General features: G+C 47.4%; 1 protein-coding gene across 1 annotated transcript in view; it reads right to left on the bottom strand.

Moving 5' to 3' along the window:
* Positions 1-1,167: 1,167 nt before the first annotated feature.
* USP10 (ubiquitin specific peptidase 10) overlaps positions 1,168-22,076 on the bottom strand; it is a 64,519-nt gene continuing 43,610 nt past the window's right edge. The window contains exons 5-14 of the mRNA XM_061138312.1: positions 14,742-14,833; positions 14,103-14,212; positions 13,536-13,591; positions 13,206-13,309; positions 10,781-10,880; positions 9,826-10,003; positions 7,384-7,549; positions 6,163-6,307; positions 4,846-4,911; positions 1,168-2,162 (exon numbers count right to left, since the gene is read on the bottom strand). Coding sequence (XP_060994295.1) covers positions 1,975-2,162; positions 4,846-4,911; positions 6,163-6,307; positions 7,384-7,549; positions 9,826-10,003; positions 10,781-10,880; positions 13,206-13,309; positions 13,536-13,591; positions 14,103-14,212; positions 14,742-14,833 — 1,205 coding nt within the window. The 3' untranslated portion in view covers positions 1,168-1,974. The remainder of the gene's footprint in view (positions 2,163-4,845; positions 4,912-6,162; positions 6,308-7,383; positions 7,550-9,825; positions 10,004-10,780; positions 10,881-13,205; positions 13,310-13,535; positions 13,592-14,102; positions 14,213-14,741; positions 14,834-22,076) is intronic.

Raw genomic sequence — 22,076 nt, 5'->3', positions numbered from 1 at the left:
GAAAATACCGAAATACACAGGGTGAGTGCTAAGATCTGGAAGCAGGCAGTATACCAACAACAGCACCGTTCTGTCCTGGCCCGTTTCAGATTCCTGGGAATGGCGCCTCCCGACTGGGAGGCCTCGTTCTGGACAGGACGCTTGCTGACTCACAGGGACACTGTAACGCCAGTTACAGAGGCTAAACCTCAGGATAGGCAAGCCACTCATACAGGACGCCCTGTCCCAGTGCGCCGACCAGAGTGTAGAACACAGTGCCAGGCTCTGGAACAGGCTCCTACCCCTGTGGTGGGGCTACTGCTGTGCAGACTGCTTTCCCCAAACTTACTCTAGACTCCACATGTTCCATAACAATCGTACATCATTTTAATGAGAGGCTGATTATGACTCGTTAAGAAGCTAAACAACTCAGAGCAGAGCAACGACACAGCAAGCCGGCCCAGGGGACAACATTAGTGCTGCAATTTTTTAATGTGCATATATTTTATTGAAGTACAGCTGATTTACAATGTTGCGCTTCCAGGGTACAGCACGGTGACTCGGCCATATCCGTGTACATGCTGTTGTCCTGTACACAACACTGGGTGCGGCTCCCCGTGCTCTCACAGCACTGTAGTTCTAAAGTAAGCTCACAGTGACACATGGCTATGAGCAGCGGACGCTAAAAGGAAGAGCTTGGACCACGTAAGTCGGCTTCTCTGGGGACCCCAGCTCACTGCTGTGAGGGGCCTGTGCAGGGCGCCATGGGCCAGGGCGTCAGGACATGCATGACGTCTCTCCATCTCGAAAGGCTTCTTTTCCACATGCAGAGGTGGTGTCCATGGCATGGTCAGGAAGCTTGGTGGCAGGCAACGACGGGGATGCTTGCGCAAGACCGACCACCCCCCCCCCCGCCCCCGCGAACTGAGCAACGCAGGGACAACACAATGGGGACAGCACTCACCACCCCCCACTTCTGCTATTTGAAGATCTTAAAAAAATCCACCTATCCAAATCACTAGCATTAGCAACTCTGGAACAGTAAACAACGACTATCTAAGGGTTGGGTTGGCGTTCACAAACATAGCAGGCTGTACCAAGGGCTTACTCTAATTCCGGCAGCACAGTCCTACCTGCTTGAACACTGGTTACTGGATAAGGCACTCGCCGTCAAAGAAACAACACACATTCAGTTTTAAACCAACTTTGTGATTTTTATTGATGGGCGACAACTGTATACTCCTAGCTATCACTAACTGTGTACAATTAGAGACGCGGCATCGTAGAAGAGCAGACAGCAGAATTAGACAGCAGACGGAGGGAAATAGCAATCTTCATCATTTTGCTCCTTTTTCATTATGTGTACACAGGAGCATGAGTGTGTTTTGAAATCTTTTGATGGCAATAAAGTTACAATCGCCCTTCTGTGTGACGGGCATCATAACTCCAAATATCTGATCTGCAGGGTGTACGGAAGCATCTTCTCAGCACACAATCATTAAAATGCATTTTTCCTGTTAGGAACCAGCAACTTTTTTTGTGTTTGTTTATCTTTTGAAGAACTATTTCTTCTCTGGTAACTGGCTCGTTTTTATCGTTTATCAAAAACTAAAGGGTGAGGGACGAAAAGTGTGATGGATTAAAAAATTCATCTTTTTTAAGGAAAGATAAAATTCATTTTCACAGATTTACAAGTGTTGTTGCTGGTGCAGGACTTACTCTACTATGCAATTAGACCGGGAATCAAACGCAAGTTCCCCTTCTTACTCAGGAATCAGCATTATTTCAGAAATGTGTTTCTCGTGTATTTTCTTGAATTAAGCGACAGTCTCTTTCACCAGATGATTTTGATTTGGAAGTTAGAAGTCAACAGAAGCTATGTTGTGCACAAACCCCAAGGCGTCTCCTTTCATTCTAGCCCATTTTTGCGACAGGGAGAAAGAGCCTCTCTCTAAAGAGCCACTAAAGAGAAGCGGGGCGGCGGCGCGGGCGCGGCTACAGCAGGTCCACACGACGGTAGTACAGGAGGTAGGCTGTGCGCTCGGCGGCGGGCCTCACCACCTGCTGCTGGCTGACCACCTTGACCGTCTGGTCGTCGATGCGCAGCCAGCCGTTCAGCCCGATCTGGAAGACGTCCGTGGTGTAGTGGCCGCCCGTGGCGCTGCTGCCGTGGTGGTAGACCACTGCAAGAGAGGGCCGGGCGCCGTGAGAGCGGCTTCACACACCAGTGCCTACGGCACCCCCCAGTCCCGCGAAACCCAACACCAAGGCAGGTGGGACAGAGAAACATGACACACACAGTGAGGCTGTCTAAACTCAAAACCCTCCGACAAGTTACAACACAAAGTCACACATCTATACTCTAATAACATGTTCAAAACCTCCCAAACCATAAAAGAAATACCAGTTTATAATGGGGTCGTCCCATCTGTGAGCCCTGTGAAGACTTGGGGCTGGAGAGAGCCCCCTGGGAAGCAGGACACACAGGAGACACTGCCTGCAGAGCCGTCAGCTAGGCGCCCTGGGGGACCACACACTGAGACCCAAACCCCAGGCCCTGATCCAGCCAACCCCACTTCCAGACTGTTCTCAGCAGAGTGTCTGAATCCGGGACAGCGTGGAAACATGGAAAAGCCTAACCCACTAGGAGGAATGCCAAGTACATTACAATAAGATGAATTTTTTTCATAGGACAGATTAGGACTGTTTGGTGGTTTAGAAATAGGCTTACATTACATGAAAAAAAAACAGAATCTGAGATTCGCTGAGGACTGTCATCCGTGACAAGGACAGCACTGCCCCAGGAGGGTCGCCTGGGCAGTTAGCTGGGCTGGGTGGGCACCTGTGAAGCCACCATGTAGACACGGCACACTGGTCACTGCTCTGTTTTTCTTCGGAAAGGCATTGCCCCCTTCCATGAAGAGGAGGACCCAGGGATGGCCTGCCCAAGCAGCAGACTGAGCCTGCTGGTGAAGGAAGCAGCCTCTGGTGACATTCGGGGAAGGGGACGGCCGTGCGGCCAGGGGGAGCTATGTGCTACCGTGAGTGGCATGAAGGAGTCTCTAGGGCAGAGAGGCACAATCTGAAATGAAATTTCAGCAACAAATACACCTGAACGTCAGTGCACTCTCCCCTTGTAAAGAAGACCTGAACCTGCCCTGAGCCAGGGACCTGGGCTGGTTAGAGCTGGGCCCTGCTGGGGCTCAAAGGGCACAGGGCCCTGGCCCACCAGTGATGAACGTGACTGGTCACATGAGGATGGCAAGCTTGTAGGGCCACTGGGTGGGAATTCAGCCAAGGGACCAACACCAGGAGGCGGCTTCATCTTGTCCTGCAGGTCCCCAGCGGAGAGGTTGCCACACTTCCCCTCTAAGGCCTACGTGACGTGGGAAAGAGTTTTGGGCTTTTTTTTTTTCTTTTTTTTTTAGTGACCAGGTCACTGGGACTGAAAGGACCTGTGGATTTAACTGATTTGCATTTCCTTTGAGACACTTCATTCTAAATATTCAGAAGAGAAGCCTCTACCTGTATTCGGGCTTCTTAAACAGTAACCCCATAGCTAATGTGGTGACGTCGTCATGGATACCCAGCAAGCTCATTGTCACAGAAGCAGAGCTGAGAACCAGAGATTTTCAAAAGCTTATGCACTGTACTAACTTGTTTTCTTTGTCCCACAGTCAAAACCATTTTTAAATAAGTACCTCTTTACTCCCATTGTACAGAAAATTGCAACCCATCCAGTGACTTTATTTCTGAGGTCGGAAGGCTCACAATGGGGACTCAGGGGTGAAGGCAGGTGGAGTCCATGCTCTCACCATGGTCCCCTTGACCAGGAGACGAGACTCCTAATCCTGCCTGTGACATCACCCCCACTGCAAGGACCCCAGGGGAGAGCTGCAGGGGACTCAGGGAAACATGTTAGTGCCCTGGGACCTCAGTGACAAATCTCAGGGGCCAGGCTGCACCCTGGGGGCCCCTGGCCTCACAGGCAGGCCGCAGAGAGGCCTCCAAGCATCCAGCCCACAGCAGGCCAGGGGAATGCAGTGCCCACCAGCTTCCAGCAGGCTGGGGCCAGGCTGTGATGAGCCACCTTGAGGAGAAGAACAAGTCAAAGGGAGCAGGACCCAGTGGGAAGAAAAAGCTGACCGGGCCCTACACCTCCTCACAGGGCTCTGAACCACCCACCGACCAGGGCCCACATCCACATTCCGAGCACTGGGGGCGGACCCAGGGCAAGAGTGCGAGGCTCTATTCTGCCACGGAAGGGCACGGAGCTGTCAGTGCTCCTCCACAGCTTCAGTGAGTTCTTCTACAGAATGCGGACAGCACCGCGTTCCTCTCAGCAAACTGTCAAGGACTAAATGGGCTTCTACATAAGAAGTATCTGGTGGAAAGGTCAATGAACTGGTGAGGGCCAATAAACAGCAGTCATTACAAACAGGCTCATGGAAGGCAACACAAAAGGAGAGTGGGAGAGAAGCTAGAAAATTCTAATAAAAATGGCCAGAAAAGCAAACACAATTGGCCATGGGCACCCCAGCCCCAGTAGGGAGGGTTCCCAGCCCGACAACCTCACTCCTCTGGCTCCCAGACAGAAACATCGTGTGAAACGAGGTCATACACTGGGCTGAGCTTTAGAGCCAAGAGGACATTCTGTCAAATTGCAAACACACCAAATTTTAGGTAAAACACACATTTTCAAATGATTCCCAGACTAATAAAGTCCACAGGGATACCAACAATTTTTCTCTACATTAAATGGTATTACAACAGTACAAAATTGTACCTGCGTATAAAACCTTTTAATCATTGTTTTAATAATAATGATATTTCCAAGAAATATCATGTTGTACAAAGTTTACTTACCCGCAAACAGCCTATAGGTTCTGTGGCATTTAAAGTTCTTATTTTTAACCCCTGGAGAGAGCAGTTCTGAAAAACAAAATATCAACAATTTTAATCTATAAAAGTGCTGACATACTAGGGTGTCAGAAAGGGACAGACAGCGGCCTCCATTAAAGTCACCACCCCGTGGACCAGGGAGACCCGCCAGCACTCCAGCCCTTCGTCTGCAGGCAACTGAGCAGCAAGGCAGTAACCACATCAGTAGAACCCACCCATCAGAGGATGGGCAGTGAGCCTCAAGCTCATGCTAGAAACTCCTTACAAGCAGAGGTTCTAGAAAATGGAAAAGCAAGACAGAAACAAAGCAGCCCTGGAAAGCCTAAGATGTGAAACGTTATCCATGTGAGCCAGATCACAAAACTCCAGTAAACAGTGAGATGACTTTTGGTGGGCATTTCTTCCCCTCTCTGGTCCTCAAGCAGACCATGAACTGGCACTGGAGCACACCTATAGGCAGAAGACAGCCACTCCTGAGAACAGGGCTGAAAGCCAGAGCCCACTGTAGGAAGAGGAAGTACAAGGCCCCTGGGGAGCAGGTGATCCCAGGCCCGATGCCCGGCAGGTCCTGCTGCCCAGGAGGTCACAGGGCTGGGTGGTATGGGGAGCGTGGGGAGGAGGAGGATGGTAGGCCTGGTCCTCCAGGAGCCCAAGGACCGCATCCATGTCCTCTGTCTCCAGGCACCTGAACACTCTGAGCATCACCTTTAGCTTGTTATGCTCCTGAGGGAATTGTAGTTTCACACATAACATCTCTCATAAATTCTGAAGCTTTCCAGGGAAGTTTTCCTTCAAGTTCACTCTTAGCAGGACAATGGGGTGCTTGGACCACAAAGCACCCATGCTGGAGCCCCAGTGACCTGGCAGAGACCTGGGGCTGGGCCGCAGCTCTGAGCAGGGCCACTGGCGCCAGAGGGCAACATTCCCATCCTCTAGAAAGCCCAATTAAGCAGGCTGCTCCCACAGTTGCTGATCTTCAGTGTAAGGAAAAGTATTTATTACCATTGATCCATAAAGTTTTTATATTTTTTAGTATTTTTCTCACCTAGTAATATGTTCATATGGCTTATTCTTTTTTTTTACTTTGTCTTTAAAAAGCCATTTTAGTGAGAACTTTAACCTAAAACTCTATTAAGGAGTCAAGAAATGCAGAACGAAAAAATCAGGAGACAGCGCTTCTGAATCCTGACGGGACAGAAAAGCGTAAGCTTCGAGCAACTGGCTGGTTTCCAGCATCACCACAGTGTCGCCATGTACGCTCCTGCCTTCCACCGCTGTTACCTTTACTGATTTCCAAGTCCACAGGATATTCGATGCTTTTGACGAGCTTCTGGCAGCCGCCGGTCTTCTCGTACACGAACCGCTTGAGGTGCAGCACGAGCACGGGGGGGAGCTTCTCCAGAGTCACTCTGCGGCTGACCTCCACCTGAGACAGAGCACAGCGGGCACGCCGTCTCACTGCGGGCGGCCGCCTCAGCCTCCCGGGCCGGCGCCTCGCGCCTCCTGCGGCACCGGTCCCTCTGTACAGAGGCCCGCGGGCTCGTTCTGAGCGCCACTGACCTCCTTCAGCACATGTTGACATCCCTACAGATGCAGCTCAGGGCCCTAGGCCAAGTTAAGAACTCTTGTCCTAGGGCATTAAACTGGCATACAAATTCAAAGGCTTACTTAGTAACACCTTAAATTACATACGTTACTGACTCATTTTTTAGTAACTCTCACAATACAGAGAAAGCTGAGGCCAATTTGTTTCTTGCATTAGACGCTCTAAATGACCTTAAAGATGTTTGGTCTAACCATTGGTTTTATAACAGTTCCAGTTTTATCCATTTGAAATGCCCCTTAAGCACTTTCAAAAGTCTACTGAATGCTGCTTTTTATTTAAATGTATCTTCAGAAGCAAATTTAACCTCTTTATGTACTGTTCTCTGTACCTTCAAACGTGGTGATGCTTCCTGTGTTTCTATGGAGAATACCTTCGGTAGAAAATACTTGCTCAAGTCACAATCCAAAAGATAGCAGCACAGAAAAAACACCCAGCAAACTTTCGGAGAAGTGCCCGCCTGTCTGGCTGAAGGTGTCTGAAGGGTGTCAGGCTTTGGGGAAGCAAGCCTAGTGGCCACCACCACCTGGCTTTTTCTTGGTTTCCAGACGCTTTCTCACCTGTCTTTCCATTCAGACTGAGATCCCAAGGGTGGAAATGGCCCTGTCATCTCTACATCCCCATGGAGTATCTACAGTCGAGTGTCTCACACACTACACGAATGATGAATGAATGAAAATGTGACTACAGTTCCACAGTCAGAACCAGAGACGATGATGTTTCAGCCATTTCATTCTCAAACGTAGACGCTTTCAGTCCAAAAAATGTTAAACAACTGATCTGAGGAGCAGAGCTGAAACCCACTTTTCCTCATTCCAGATCCGTGTCCCCCGCACCCCCCCATCCCCCGCCCCACAGAGGGCCCCAGGACAAACATCCCAGACACACAGCAAACGTACCTCTTGTTTGGTCTTGGTGGTGTAACCCTGGACAGACTCTCTGGCCACCAGGCTCTCCAGCGCGTCCTGCACGGTGCGTATCTTGTCGGACTGGATGTCCAGCTGCAGGGTGAAGAACGGCTGCAGGGTGGCAGACTCTTTTGAACTCTGCTGGTAAACCACAGACCTGGGGGTGGAGAGCACAGCACACCTAAGAGCCCGCCTTCCCGCTCCCCGTGAGGTTATGCAGCAGGACAGGAAAAACAAACGAGATTATAGTGCCACAAGCAAGATAATTCAGCATCTCTGTCAGGTGACAGGAGAGGACAGAAATGCCAAAACTATGCTGAATTTTAATGTAACTCTGCTCAATACCACCTTGAAAAAATTTCTAGCAACTCAATCCACCAGCTGGAAATTTGAAAGGCTTCCAAAGGCCTTCTCTGCTTTATTTAATGCACCAGTTAGCAAAGGTGATGATCCTGCCACAGTCAAAATGCTGGCTCTCTTTGTATCCTCTCAAAGTGTCGCAGGCTGTTTTACTGACTGATTGACTGATTTTTAAATTTTTCTTATTTTATTTTTGGCTGTGCTGGGTCCTCATTGCTCTGCACGGGCTTTCTCTAGTTGTAGCAAGCAGGGGCTACGCTTCGTTGCACAGGCTCTAGAGCATAGGCTCAGTAGTGTGGCGCTCGACCTTAGTTGCTCCACGACGTGTGGAATCTTCCCAGATTAGGGATTGAACTGGTGTCCCCTGCACTGGCAGGCAGATTCTTATCCACGGCACCGGCAAGGAAGTCCCCGCAGGCTGTTTTAATAAGAGTGAACTCCAAGGTACACAGAATGTCTTGGGTAGCCTTCACCCCTGAAAACAACTCCACAAAGGAAGGAGAGCAGGGTGTGTGAGACAGGGAGGCGGACACAGCTCAGCCTTGCTTCCTTAGCTGGTTTTCCAATTCATTTTCCTGTGTCTAAGTTTTTCTGAGTAAAAGTATATGCTGGGGCTATGTCTCATCAAGCCTCAGCAAGGAACTCAACACAGAACTCTGACTGCATCACAAGTTCCCTAATTTACACACAAATAAAGGGGTGGACAGTGGTTAGACTTCATGAGGAGTTGCTGTGAAGGGCAGGTCAGCAGCTTCCTGCCAGGGTTTTCTTCTCTCCCGCCGCTTCCCCGACACACAGCACGGCAGCACCTCCAGGCCCTCGTGAGGAGGCGGCCCAGAGAGCAGCGGCTGTTCCCTTGGTCCCAAAGAGTAACAGGGGGGACAGCAGTGATGGGTCTGGACTTTACCAAGAGGGTGGGAAATGTGGAGAAAGGTGCTAGTCTCCTTGGGAAACTGAAAAGCTCCCAGAAGGGGGTGGATTTTAGGAGAAAACCTCTCAGTTGGAGACTGACGCAACAGACTCCAAAACAGGAAGGGGCCCACAGAGTCCAGTCCACAGTGAGGGCACAGGAACCACACGTTCAAGGTCGAGGGACCAGCCCGGGAGGCCTGATTGTGAAAGGCACTCAACCTAAGCTGTTTTAGCAGAGAGACCGAACTTCCAATGCCTTGAAAAGGGCATTACTTCTTTTAGAACAATGGAAAACTAAGAGTCTCACTTTAAAAAAAAACAAACACTCCTGGAGGTGAAGCTAAGGCCTTCAGAAGAAGACTGAGCTGTAATGAGGTCCCTGAGGACTCTGGAGGTGCAAGGAGGTCCTTGGAGTCAGCACAAGTTCTACTGAACTCCACATCACGTAGTACTGAACAGCTCCAACGTAACTAAATAAGCAAAAACTTTCTAGAAGGACTTCGTGAATGAGCAAAGGGCAGCTGGCCTGAGGGAGCTGGGGCAAGGAGGTGCCACGTGTCTTCCTCAATGTAAAAGCTTCTCCCTCAACTTCCCAGCTCAGCTGGCTCCAGGGCCTGAAACCCCTCCAACCAGATACACGGATATCTTAACAAAACATGTATTCCCATTAACTTGTCTTTCTCCTCCTTCCAGGCTGTGAGCAGCTGACGGGGGGAATGTCAGTGTGCTCAGGGCTGAGGGGGGCCAGGAGCCACTGGCGGACCGGCGGGGTGTTGCCTTCCACAGGACTGCCACCATGGGTCCTGTGGGGCCGGCAAGGCGAGTGTCAGGAGGCCCGAGAACAGAGCAGGCACACAGCGCAGAGGCAAACCATCCCACCCAAAATGTCTTAGGACAAATCTTACACCACGCCCTCCAGCAAAATGGCAAAACACTAAAAAAATGCACATGCTAAATTATTCCAGAAAAAGCTAAACCAGGATTTCTGCCACAGTCCAGTGGCTAAAACTCCACACTCCCAATGCGGAGAGCCTGCATTTGGTCCTTGGTCAGGGACTAGATCCCACATGCTGCTACTATAGATGGAAGTTCCTGCATGCCACAACTAAGACCCAGCTCAGCCAAATAAACAAGCATTTTTGAAAAAGAAAAGCGTAAAACCTGATGTGTCCACCAAAAATGCCCGTGATGGGGGTCTGAACAAAGTCCGCTTGGCGAGTGACTGAGGTCTTGTTTCGGGGGCCCACTTGCTCCCATTCGTCCTCACTTCCTTCTCCTGGTTCTTCCTGCTCATCTTCATTCACTGAGTGGCTTTTGGGTCCATTGGAAATAGTAAGTTCTGAAAAGCAGACCATCTGCTTAGGCTACTATATACACATTAACACAAAGAACAAAAATAAAAGAAAGTTCTACACGAGCCACCTACACAGACCTGTCAACTGCAGTGTCAGAGTGAACTCAGGGTGAGTGGTACACTGCGGACATACACAATGGCACGATGCCCCCGTGTCCCTGCTGGTCTGACCAGGGATGGATGACACCAGGGGACACCTGGGGCACGCGGGTGGGATGGGGATGCAGACTCTGCCGTGTAATCGCAGTCAGGCTCCTTCACTTGCGAGGGGACTCAGGGTACCAGGAAAGTCACCCCTACCTCAGGGGACGCACGTTTTACCAGGAGAAGTGAACTAAACCACCATCTGTAACTTGATTTTGAATCACTTTCAGAGTAAAAACTCCTCTGGTGGGGCAAGGGGGATAGAAACAGATCAGTAAGAATAGTGTGGTAACAACTGTAGAATCCATCAGTCATACAGGTAATCACCAAATTATTCTTCCAGCTTTTCTCTATGTTTAATCATTTTCTTAATTACAAGTTGTAGGGAAAAAAGCAAAGGTTCTGGACAAATTTTTACATATACAAAATATAACATTCTCAGTGGTACATAATAAGCAATATAAAAGTAACTAGTTATCAAACAAGTGATTCTTGAAGGCTGAATGACTGTTGTGGAGAAGGCAACTTATTATATGAGGATTATATATAGCATTTGTCTAAGAAAGATTCTTAAACAAATGTTCTACACGCTTCTGTAGTAAGCACACTGTAACCTACTTTCATTATTTGGTGAGAGAAGTTTCTTTAGGTTCAGCATTTCCTCGTGGAGTCCATTTAGAATGAAGCCTAAGTACTCTTCAGCATCTTCTTGTCGACCCTGAGAAGGTCCAACAGGATCGTGTTAATTTTAACAGATTACTCTCCAAGGCCTGCACAGAGTATATTATCTGCATATACAAACTAGCCTTCTCCTGAATGTTCAATAAGACTTAACATAAAGAGTTTCCCCAAAACCATATGGATTTTTTCTTGACAAGATGGTGAAGAAGAGGAGAGGGAGGGAGATTAAACATTTATCTCTAAGCAATAAAAAGGGTGTTTTGTTTGTTTTTTTCAATTTTGCTTTTCTGTACTTCTGAAATTTCCTACAATAAATAGACACTACCTTTATGATAAGTTATTTTAAAAGTTGCTTTTTTATTAAAATGAAATAAAAACATGAACTCAATGTCTAGGCCACCCCACTGCACAACCCCAGGGGTCCCCATGCACACTGTAAGCTGTAAAATTAGCAACCTCTGTATGTCTCCTTCCATTTTTGACAGTGGGCAACCAAGGGAGAAAAGATGTTACATGTGAAAGACTACTCCTTTAACGGTTCAGCTGCCTGTTCCACACATCAGCACAATCACTGGTAGATGAATCACACAGAGACGTGTCATCTCACATGGGTTCGTCTGACTGTGTAATTTATCATGATCACTTCACACTCCACTCTTTGGAGCATAACCATGGGCATGTTTCAAGGATCTGCAAGCTCTTCTGCTTGCGGTCTCTGAGCAGATCTGCTTACTCTCATGTAACTGGAGCTGTGGACGGGGGCTTCTGGTGTGTGTCTGTGGGAAACGGCAGAGGCTGGCACAGCCCGAGACACAGAGAAGAGCTCACAGGGCTGGGAAAGAGCTGCTTGCGGGGCTGGGCCTCAGCTGGCATCTGGGAACCTGGGTTTCGGGAGGGCTCCCCCCATTCCGGGAACCAGGAAGGGAGCATGCCCAAATCGTGCACACAGTGTGGTTTCTGCTGAGCGCTGGCTTTCCTTCTGGGGGTCTGGAATTTGGGTTTGTGCGAGGCAGCCGGCCCCTAACACAACCCCTGAACACTGAGACTCCAAGGAGTGTACCGGGTGGACCACATCCCACACGCTGCCCCAGTGTGGCGTGGGAGGACCTAAGTGAGGACTGTGTGGCTGCACCTGAACGGGAGTCTCGAGACTGCAGACGCTGCCCGAGTCCTCAGGCTCTGCTAAACCCACTGAAGGAACAGCTCCGGAGTCCTGTGAGATCTTCCAGCTAAGCACTAATCCTGAGGGGGTGTCACACGGACCCCAACAAGCCAACAGTGATATAAAAGCCACAGGATCACAGCGCTGCTCAGCTAGGGGAAGCCCCCGGCTTTACCTCTGCTTCCCTTGAGCTGGGGGCGTCCTAGGTCTTCTAAAGCATCTGGACACGCATCTACCTTAGAGCTTGTCTTGCCTGTTTTCTTAAATTCTTGATCTAACTCCCTTACTGGAGGATGAGCTCCTTGAAAGCAGAGGGCACAATGACTCCATGTGTGCATTTCCAACACAGAAACATCCCTAAATTCCAAACTTAACGCTCAAGGCTCTGCTGCGAGCACAGGAAGAGCCCCTGGTGGTATCCTGATGGACTGCCCAGAGTATCCACTCTTCTGTTAAACCACGGGGTTTCAAACAATATTACTTCACTCAGTTTTAACAGAATTTCTTTCACTGTTTCCTAAAGCATTTCCCTGACCATCATTTCATTGCTTGTCTTGACTCATCACAAACTCCATCGGGGAGGAAAGAAATGCTCCAGTTCACTGTGCTAAGGTTGCCCTGATTTCCTTTCAAGGCCATGCGTCAGGGCCCTGGACAAGACCTCCATGGCCTTGAGTCCCACGCCTTCAGTAGCACAGTGCATGATTAAAAATGTAGGTCGTCAGAAAGTCACAGGCCCAGGAGCTGCTGCAGCAGGAGCATAAGGAAGACAGCAGCCCTCCCGAATGCTGGCGTGGTTCAGGGCCCCAGGCCCTGCAGCAGCAGGGCAGTCCCTCAGAGGGCAAGGAGCTGGCTTGGCTGCCAGGCTCCGCCTCTTCCTAGCTGGGACCCTGGACAGTGACTTCACTTTCCTCAAATGTAACAAGCAAACAATTATCACACTAACTACCTTCACAGGGGGAAGTAAGTTAATATATGGAATAAACACACAGCAGTAGTGGTCACAGTAAATGATACACACGTTGTCTGACCCCCATGACTGTCATTCCACACTCTAACCCATCCTAGCAACTGCCTCCAGAGCCAGCCCAGATCCACTGAACCCCTGCTTCACCACACACTTGAAAGCAGAGGGCAAGCAGCGAACACACAATGGGTATGGCACGAGCTTCACGCCCACTACGGAACGTCAGTTCCCACCTTTTCAGACAGGCTCGACTTGATCACTGTCAGGAGTCTATAAATATATGTGGGTTCAAAGGCAGCTCCAGGGCGGATATCCCTCACGATTTTATCCCCAAGAGCTGCAATGGAAACAGGACACAGATTTTCACAACGCAATTTTTGAAATGACAAAAAGCATGATCACCAAAATTCCCCCCACCATCGCCCAAACTTGAGAGCTTAAGTATAGCAACCTGCATGTAAAAAGACATTTTTTTCCCAGCAAGACTGAATTTCTCAGTCTTAGTCATCTGACTTCATAGCTCCCCATATGTAATGATATCAGAAGCCCTGGTTTCCACTCACCTTGTCTGGGTTTTGGAGGTACTGGCATATTAGTAAACTCATTCATTAGCCGAACACTAAACACGGGGGAAAAAATGTTTAGTACACTTTTTTTCAATGTTAACATCAATATCATAATTTATATCATGTTAATAATGACAGTTTAGATATATAAAGCAAAAATAGAAGACATGAATGAATTTAGTCAGCACGTTTTTCAAAAAAAGACATACTATCACTAAAGAGACCTGATGGCTAAGTAGAGTATTACCTTGTATGAAGATAGCAAACTTTAGGTAACCAATGCGGTAAAGGCTAGTGAGTTCTTAAATCTTTTTAAGAGATACAAATTGCTAAACATTAAAAAAATAAATAAATAAACATTAAAATTTATTCAACTAACACTGAAGAACACAGATAAAACAACTGCATTTCTGGTTAACTTCCATACAAAATCATGAACAGTAAATTAAAAAAAAAAAAAAAAAGAACAAGATTGATTTATAGGAAATCAAAAACTTTGCTATCTGAATCTAATTATCAGAGGGGGAAGCCCACTCCTTGACGTGCTCTCAGCAGCTTACTTACAAGCTGTCTATCATGGGTGTGGACGTACAAGGCCTTTGCACTTTTGAATACAGAGGAATGAACTTCATCAGGTGATACATCGGTGGGCAAGCCACCAAGGCTTGCAGTGTCTAAACAACAGCAGTGAGGAAGCGTAAAGGAAATGAAATTGACGCTCCAGAGTGTGGAAAGAGCACACAAAACTCAATAAGCCAAGAACACTGAACAACTGAGATATGTAAACACAAAAGGGAACAAACCAAATAATCCCCACAACAAATGCCTTGTGATATCCAAGGAATTTATAAACAAGATCTTGACTTAACCAAGATTAAGTCAATTAGCACAACATATCCAGTTTAAGTGGTCACTCTACCCTACTATTCAGGAATCCCCACCCTTTTTTTTCAGGACCATTTTAATGAGAACTAAACTTGCTTGATTTTGTCAGTCATCATCTTTTTTTTTGGGGGGGGGAGGGTGTGGGGGGGTGGTCAGAAATAACCCAGTTGATAAGCAATAAGGAACCAAAGTTTTGGATTCAAAACTTCAAATCGAAAGTTCTGTGGACGCCCCACAGAAGCTGAACTAAGTCAAATGTGCCCTGGGAAGAGGATGCTGCAGAAAGCCAGCTTTAGGGACAGCATCTGAGAAGGATACAGCATTGATGTAGCACCAGTTTCCTTTGTTGATCAGCCCGCGGGGTTGCAATGACACCGGTTTATGAATCAGGGTGACATTCTCCAGTAACTCTGAAAGACGGGAGCACAGTGAAGGCGTTAACGGCATCTCAGGAGCAATCCTCCTGCTCTGCTCTGGGAGCTGACGGCTTACTACAGAGCACAGTCACACCCACAGGGAAGGCAGGCTTCATCAAGGCTTCATTCAGCTCACTAGCATGTAATTATTGAATGATTAGAATTTTCAAAGGTATTTGCCCCCACCCCCAAACACTGACATTTATCAACTAGGAAGCACAAGAACTGTTCCAATGAAAAACAGAAAAGGCTTAAAAAACAGTATTAACAGTATTAGGCAACAGACTTAGGAACAAGCTTTGTTATCCTCAGATTCATCTTTGACATCACTTTTCCCCGGTCTTAAAATAGCAATAAAATAATGTTTTATGCTTTAAATAGAACTGTTTTATGACAAGGTCCCCTGTGTCCCCTTACGAATCTTTTAACAGTGACAGCCACAGTTTTTCTCGGCAAGTGCATTCCAGCTCACAGTGTTAACTCACTGTGCTTCATCCTCAGAGATCCCGGGGTAGCCCTACCATCCCCTTTCACCAAAAGGAAACCGAGGCTCCAGGTTAACTTGCCTGCCTGTGACCTCACAGGAGCCAGGAGGCATAGTCAGTACCCGAAACTCATGACCTGCAGCCACATGACACTGCCTCCCGTGACTTGTGAACAGTGCAACAAGGGAGCACGAATTTGGTATCAGCACCCACCCCAAGGCAACACTCAAAACAAAAGAAGCCTTTCTTTTCTAAATACATAGCTGCACTGGCAGGTCCCAGACTTAAGCGTTATATGAAGAAATTAACTCGCAAGGTTCTAATGTCAAACACACCCACTTCCTCCCTCTCTCCTGTGAGGATAAAATGCCCTCTGTCCTCTAACTGAGGAAGCATAGAGAATAATTCTCCCATTTATTAAAAAGTGAAACATGACCAACTCAAAAGAGAGGCCGTGGAACCTGTTCAGTTAAGACTAAGTTTGCCAAGGTCCTCTCCTCCCACCCCTGCTGTCCATATGGGGCACACAGTCATAAAGCTCAAAACCAACTTCCTAACACAAGGACCTCTGATAAATGCCATGCTGCTGTTGGTTAAGCCTTGCCTGGGCGCCAGGACCTGCAGGCACACATGACTGAGGGGTGGCCCTGCCGGTCAGAGCCTGAAGACAGGGGGGCAGGGAGGCCAACACGTGCAGGCTCTGCTGGGGGGTGGGGGGGCGGGGGCAGGGGAGGGGACGCTCCACCGGATCCAAGGACTGGAGAAACCGGAGGCGGCTGGGGCTTGAGACAGCAAACGGCACCGGAAATTTGGAAGTGTCTCTAGCTGGGCGGGCTGCCTTCTGCCCAGAAGAGACATGCATGTGGACAAGCAGGTTCTCTGCTGGCTCTGGGGGACTATGACGAGATGAGGGGCTCAGTTTGAGGGTTTCAGAAGCTCGAATAAGGGTGCCCGGACGATACCAGTGAATAGTACGCTGACCCTCACAGACCAGCCAGTGACACATCTCCACTCACACACGCACATGGGACCCTGCAGCTCAGGGCCGTACATCCTGAGCGCAATGGGTGGGGAATGGAGCCTCTGGACCACCCCCATCCAAGCGACAGGCTGAGGAGAAACTGTCATGGTGATCGAGGACAGGGCAGCTGGACCCAGCAGGGGAGGCAGACACAGGTTGGAGGGCCTCAGGAGGGGAAAGCCAGGGTGGAGGGCACTGGGGGCGGGAAGCCTGGCTGAGGAGGGAGACAGGAGACATGCAACAGCAAATGGCACCAGAGGAAATCTCTCCAACTGAGTGTGGTGCCTTCCACCAAGAGGAAGCACACACAGGGACGGCAGGGGCTCAGGAGATCCTGGGATGGCAGGAGGGAGGAACAGGGGAAGGGCAGACTCAACACGGTTTACGGGGTAGGGGGGTTACTAAATAGCAGCATCAACTTCCTTGATGATGCTGGAAGCAAAGTGTCCCAAGGTGGGGGTGGGCTAGGAGGGGAAGGGGCTTGACAGCATCAATTCCTACTCAGTACAGACAATGAAGGAAACAGACAGCAAATGACCAGGACATGCGTGCAAGATCCTATTTGAAACTTCTCCTCCACACAACCGTTTTACCGGCCTCAGAAATGCATGTACAGATGGTTAAAGGTGCTTTGGGTGTGTATTTTGTCAGATTTTTTAAAAAAAATCATTTATGACAAGGCCAACTCCACTCTCAAAGGGGAAGGAGGTGCAAAAAGGGTCAGGAACTTACTGCTCTTGGCTGGAAAACACCTCCCCTCTCACGCTCTTCACTGAGCTGCCTGCCCAGAATAATCTGAATGAACACCTGGAGGTTGAAGCATCCCAGCCCTGTGGAATCTGTGAACACAGCCGATTTAAAACTAACTACTGGGCTTCCCTGTTAGCTCAGTTGGTGGGGAATCCGCCCACAATGTGGGAGACCTCGGTTTGATCCCCGGGTTAGGAAAATCCTGTAGGGGAGGGAATGGCTACCCACTCCAGTATTCTGGCCTGGAGAATTCCATGGATTGTTATAGTCCATGGGGTCACATATAATCCATATACCTGAATATACATATCTTAGATGCAATAAAGTTTAAAAAAACTGACTACTATCTGATTCCTTTCCAACATTTATCTGGAAAATGGCGTGTGCTGATTGGACAGAACCTTTAGTTCTACATCAACCCTTCCCCTGAACCAGTCCCAGGGTTGCCCAAGGAGCAGGCAGGTTAAAAAAAAAAAAAAACAGAAATAAAAGTTTCACTCTTTCATCCCCAATGCTAAGTCTCTTAGCATCACCTAGTGGTTTGTTCAGTAACTGCAGGTAACAGAGCTTCCTAAGGGGTCGCAGTCGGACACAAGTACTTGACTGAACAGAACTTCCAAGCAGACACATATTGGCTCCATCGGGTCTCCTCGCCTCCTTCCCCCTGCTTCTCTCTCTGCTAAGAGCTCCAGCTGCTCCTCTCCTATCGTGTTCCGTGGCCAGTCCTCCAGGCAAGGCCGACCGTGACCCACTGACCTAGACCATGGGTAGCACACAGTGAGTGTTCACCAGCCACACAGGATGAAGTAAACTGGAGACTAATAGCTGTGGACTACAGCAAATGACTCCACACAAGTTTGTGTGGAACAACCTGTGCAGTTGAAGTGAAAAGTGCTAGTCACTCAGTCACGCCTGACTCTTTGTGACCCCCTGGACTGTAGCCCACCAGACTCCTCTGACCGTTTTCCAGGCAAAAACGGTGGAGTGCCGCTTCCTCCTCCAGGGGATCTTCCCAATCCAGGGATCAAACCCATGTCTCCTGCGGCTCCTGCAACTGCAGGTAGATTCTTTACCACTGAGCCACCTGGGAAGCCCCTAGGTCATTCCATCACCACTCAGAAAGCCTGCAGGAGTGGGGATTCCAACAGAGAAGTGGGCTAAGGGCTTGTCCAGGAAGACAAGCCAGGAAACAAGGGTCTGCCGCCCGATTCCACCACTTCATTCACCCTGCAACCTGGGGCAGACAGTGCCGCCCCTGCAGGGAAATGGGGAGGGTCTGGATGATGTCTCACAGGGTCAGTGCCTCACAGAGGGTCCTAATCCTGATCAGAAAATAAAGAGCTGATACAAGTGAGAGAGAAGGAAGGGGACTACAGGATGGAAGTCTGAGAGGACCAACATTTTTCAGTGCTTCAAATGGAAATGTCTGCTTCAATTCCTTAAAGTTAAGTGTTGAATACTTTGTGAGTGTGTATATTTTGAAAGGAAAGAAAGGTTGTGGAAAAAATGAAGATTAAGTATCTTACTGTCTGAGATTCTTCTCTTAACGTTCAGTCTTACAACACTGTGCACCTCTTCCCCGGCACAGCGCCAATGGCTACACACTGATCCAGACACTAACACCTGACGGCCCACGGACTGCTGCTCCTCTCCTCCCGCCCCAACAACACAAGCGCGAAGACAAAGGTGATCCTAACAGTCCCCATACTGTTCAGTGAATCCTCCTAGAATCAATGAATGGTACTGCTCTGATTCAGAAGTCAATATTCACAATGTACAGACAAGCCAGAATGAACACCGCTTTCAATCTTTTGGTATAACCACTATTCAATTAAGTTCCTTTTATAACAACATCACTGTTTTCATTTACTATTTTGCTAAAGTCCAATAAGCACTGTAATTATGGAGGTCAAAAAATCAAAACCAGGAAGGGCAGCCAAAGGGGAGAGCGACAGTGGGGTATTTCCTGGGGTTGAAACTTTAAATCTGACTTATAGTCCCAAGTCATCACTGTTGGTTATCTATTTCACCTTCTTTCAGGGCAAATTGTCAGAAGTTGACTATAGTAACAAGTTTCCCCCTGAAAAGCCTTCTCTTCAATCCATCATTGTTGGTATGTATAATTTACTACTTGGATCTGTTTAGACAGTAACTTTAGGAGGGTGCTCTCTTCAAGCCATCTTTTCCACAGGAGTTGGCAGGTCTGCGGAGGAATGGTGTTACAGGAATGGCATAAAATGCCAGCACTGACTCCATATCACACAGAAGATACAAAATTGAAACCGTTATTCTCACCTCTGTAATAGCTCAAACATTAAATGGCTGAATTAAAGTGCAACCTTATGAAATCTGCTGACAGGCAAAAACAGTGAGTGGTTAAGAGCCTTTCTTACAATTCAAGACATATACAGTAAACCACATACCTTACCACAAATCACTCAAATGAAATGATTTATAAACTCAATGGCAATACTAACACTGTGAAACGTATAAGTCCATAAGCCATGATTATTCTTACATATTTTATGCATCAAATTTTGTTTTCCTAAAGTCAACACCTAGAGGTCATATTAACATTTAAAATCCATGAAAACGCAAGGCACAGAACTTTCACTGATATTTCAGGCTCAACAGTTGGCTTGTCAGTGACATTCTGATGCTGTTGACCTGCCTTTCTGTCATCTTCCTAACTGTTTAGAATATTCTCCAAGTGTTTTCTTCCTCATTACATCACTGTGCAAGAACACACACTATCCTGGTTATCTTATCAGGTGGAGGACAGTTAAGTGACCAGAATGTGCCATTACCCACTGGCGACAAATCAACTTACATTTTGTCATAGGGGAAGAGGAAGTCCCATATAGGGAGGTCTATAAAGGATACAGAACAGAAACACCTGCAAGGACATACACCTGTCAAGTCAGATGTGAACTGAATTCTCACCCATGTGAGTCTGCACACAGGGGCTGGACCTCCCCGACTCAGGGCCTGCTGCATGGTCACCACCTGGGCTACTTGGGAGAATTTGAAGAGAATGAAAAACACTGGAGAAATTATTTCCCAAGGACAGGAGAAAAATAGATATGATTTATAAACCACCAAAGCAAAGCTCAATCGGGGTATATTATTTAAAATAAATACAGATCCAAGAATTCATTTTTCTGAGCAGATCCAATCTGTAGTGATTTTATGGCTCTCTCCAGTGACAATTTTAAGGTCTAAAACAGTATAAAATCATCTATTAAGTGTGTTTTACTAAAATTCATAATAAATGGCATGACTAGAGCCTCAATACCCCACAGAACAGAATGTTTTTCAGCTAAGACCTCAGTTTACAGAGTTCTCTGAGACTAGAATTCTTGCTCCTATTTGGGCATTCAGCCTGGTCTCTCTCCTTGCCACCATTATTTACACACCTTTAAAACAGAATACACTGGTGCACAGTTTTGAAAGCAAAACATAAAGAACGAAATAACTCTGTGTGTGATCTGAAAGCATTTTATATAATTCAGGTTTGGGAGAGGACAAGTGATCCCCAGTAAAAGCCCAGGAGGAGTTTAATGTTCATCACTCACCAGGCTATGTTCCATTCCAGGCTCTGGAGGGAGCACCAGCTGAGTCTGCCCCCTCTGCTTGTATCTGTCACACTTACTCTCAACATGGGTCTGTGCCTCAGGTTTTGCACTTAGTTTCAAAACAAGCTATAAGAATTAAGATTTTCATGTTCTTTTTGCTCATCTCCAGGCTCAGTCATTCCTACTGAAAAATGGCATATACTCCCTCTCAGACTGACATAAACATCACTTCCTGAAACACGGAAGCCTCCCCAAGCCTCTGCAGGCCTCCTGTGCAGGTTCATGCTTCCCACCAGGTTGGGGAAGTGCTTTTCCCTTCCGTCACCTGCTTAAATCAGAGTTTACACTTAAGAAAAACAGCAAATGGAACAAAATGTTGACAAATGACACCATGAAGATGGCCTTGCCACCAAAGAACGTAAAAGCAGAATGCAATGCAGTAATGGATAAACAGACCATGAGTAACTGAAATCTGGCTATATTTCACTCCAAAATGCTGTGTATGACTATTATTTTCTGTGTGCAGTTGATCTGAGTTACATTTCACTTGTGGTTACACAAAACTACCCAGCATTCATTAAGCACAGACATAATAATGACAGGGCAGATAGATGATCCAGAAATGCGGACACCCAAAACAAATGACCCTGGGGTCAAAAATTGGCCTGTGGATATTAATATCCTTCTAAGAACTCAAAAGTTCTAGAATAAACTTATTCAAACTGCTGTTTCCTCCTGTTTCTTTCCCAAATTTAATAAATAAAAATGATACACATAAAAATTACTCTCAGCAGAACCGCTTAGATGTTAATGCAAGTCAAATTCCGTGACAGCCAACATCAACAGATCTTTTAACTAAGGAGCTAGAATTTCACAGTTAAGTGCTGCTTAAGGTAAGTGGGCCTACCAGTAAAGTTACGTCTGCGATAGTGATCTGACCAACTACAACCTCAATATGCCTTTCATTTTTATCAAGTAAACCTCCCAGGAGGGGAATATGACAAAGGGGGAAAAAATTCTAAACAATCTACTTTACCTAAGCTCAGTGTGACTCCAACAGTTACTCAGTTGAAAACTGTCAGCAACTACATTCTGCATTTCTAAGGTTCAATAACCAGGCTCAAAAGAATGAAACATTTTAAAAGGAACCATGCTTTTGCTCAGATAATGAAAACATTATCTGACCTAATCAAAAACAGGGTTAAAAAAAATAAATCTTGGGGGGAGGTAATGGGGAACCATCAATTCAAAAGTGATTAGACTGTAGCAATACTCTACAGGAATACAAATAACTAAGAGCACCCAGTGTTGCTCTATTTTATTTCTCTTTTGGAGGAGCTGCATCGCTTGCAGGATCTTAGTTTCCCAACCAGGACTTGAACCTAGGCCCTGGCCCAGTGAAAGTG

The sequence above is a fragment of the Dama dama genome, chromosome 4 (assembly GCF_033118175.1).
Source record: "Dama dama isolate Ldn47 chromosome 4, ASM3311817v1, whole genome shotgun sequence".
Lineage (NCBI taxonomy): Eukaryota > Metazoa > Chordata > Mammalia > Artiodactyla > Cervidae > Dama > Dama dama.
The sequence above is the reverse complement of the archived record's forward strand: the minus strand, read 5'-3'. Positions and strand labels throughout refer to the sequence as shown.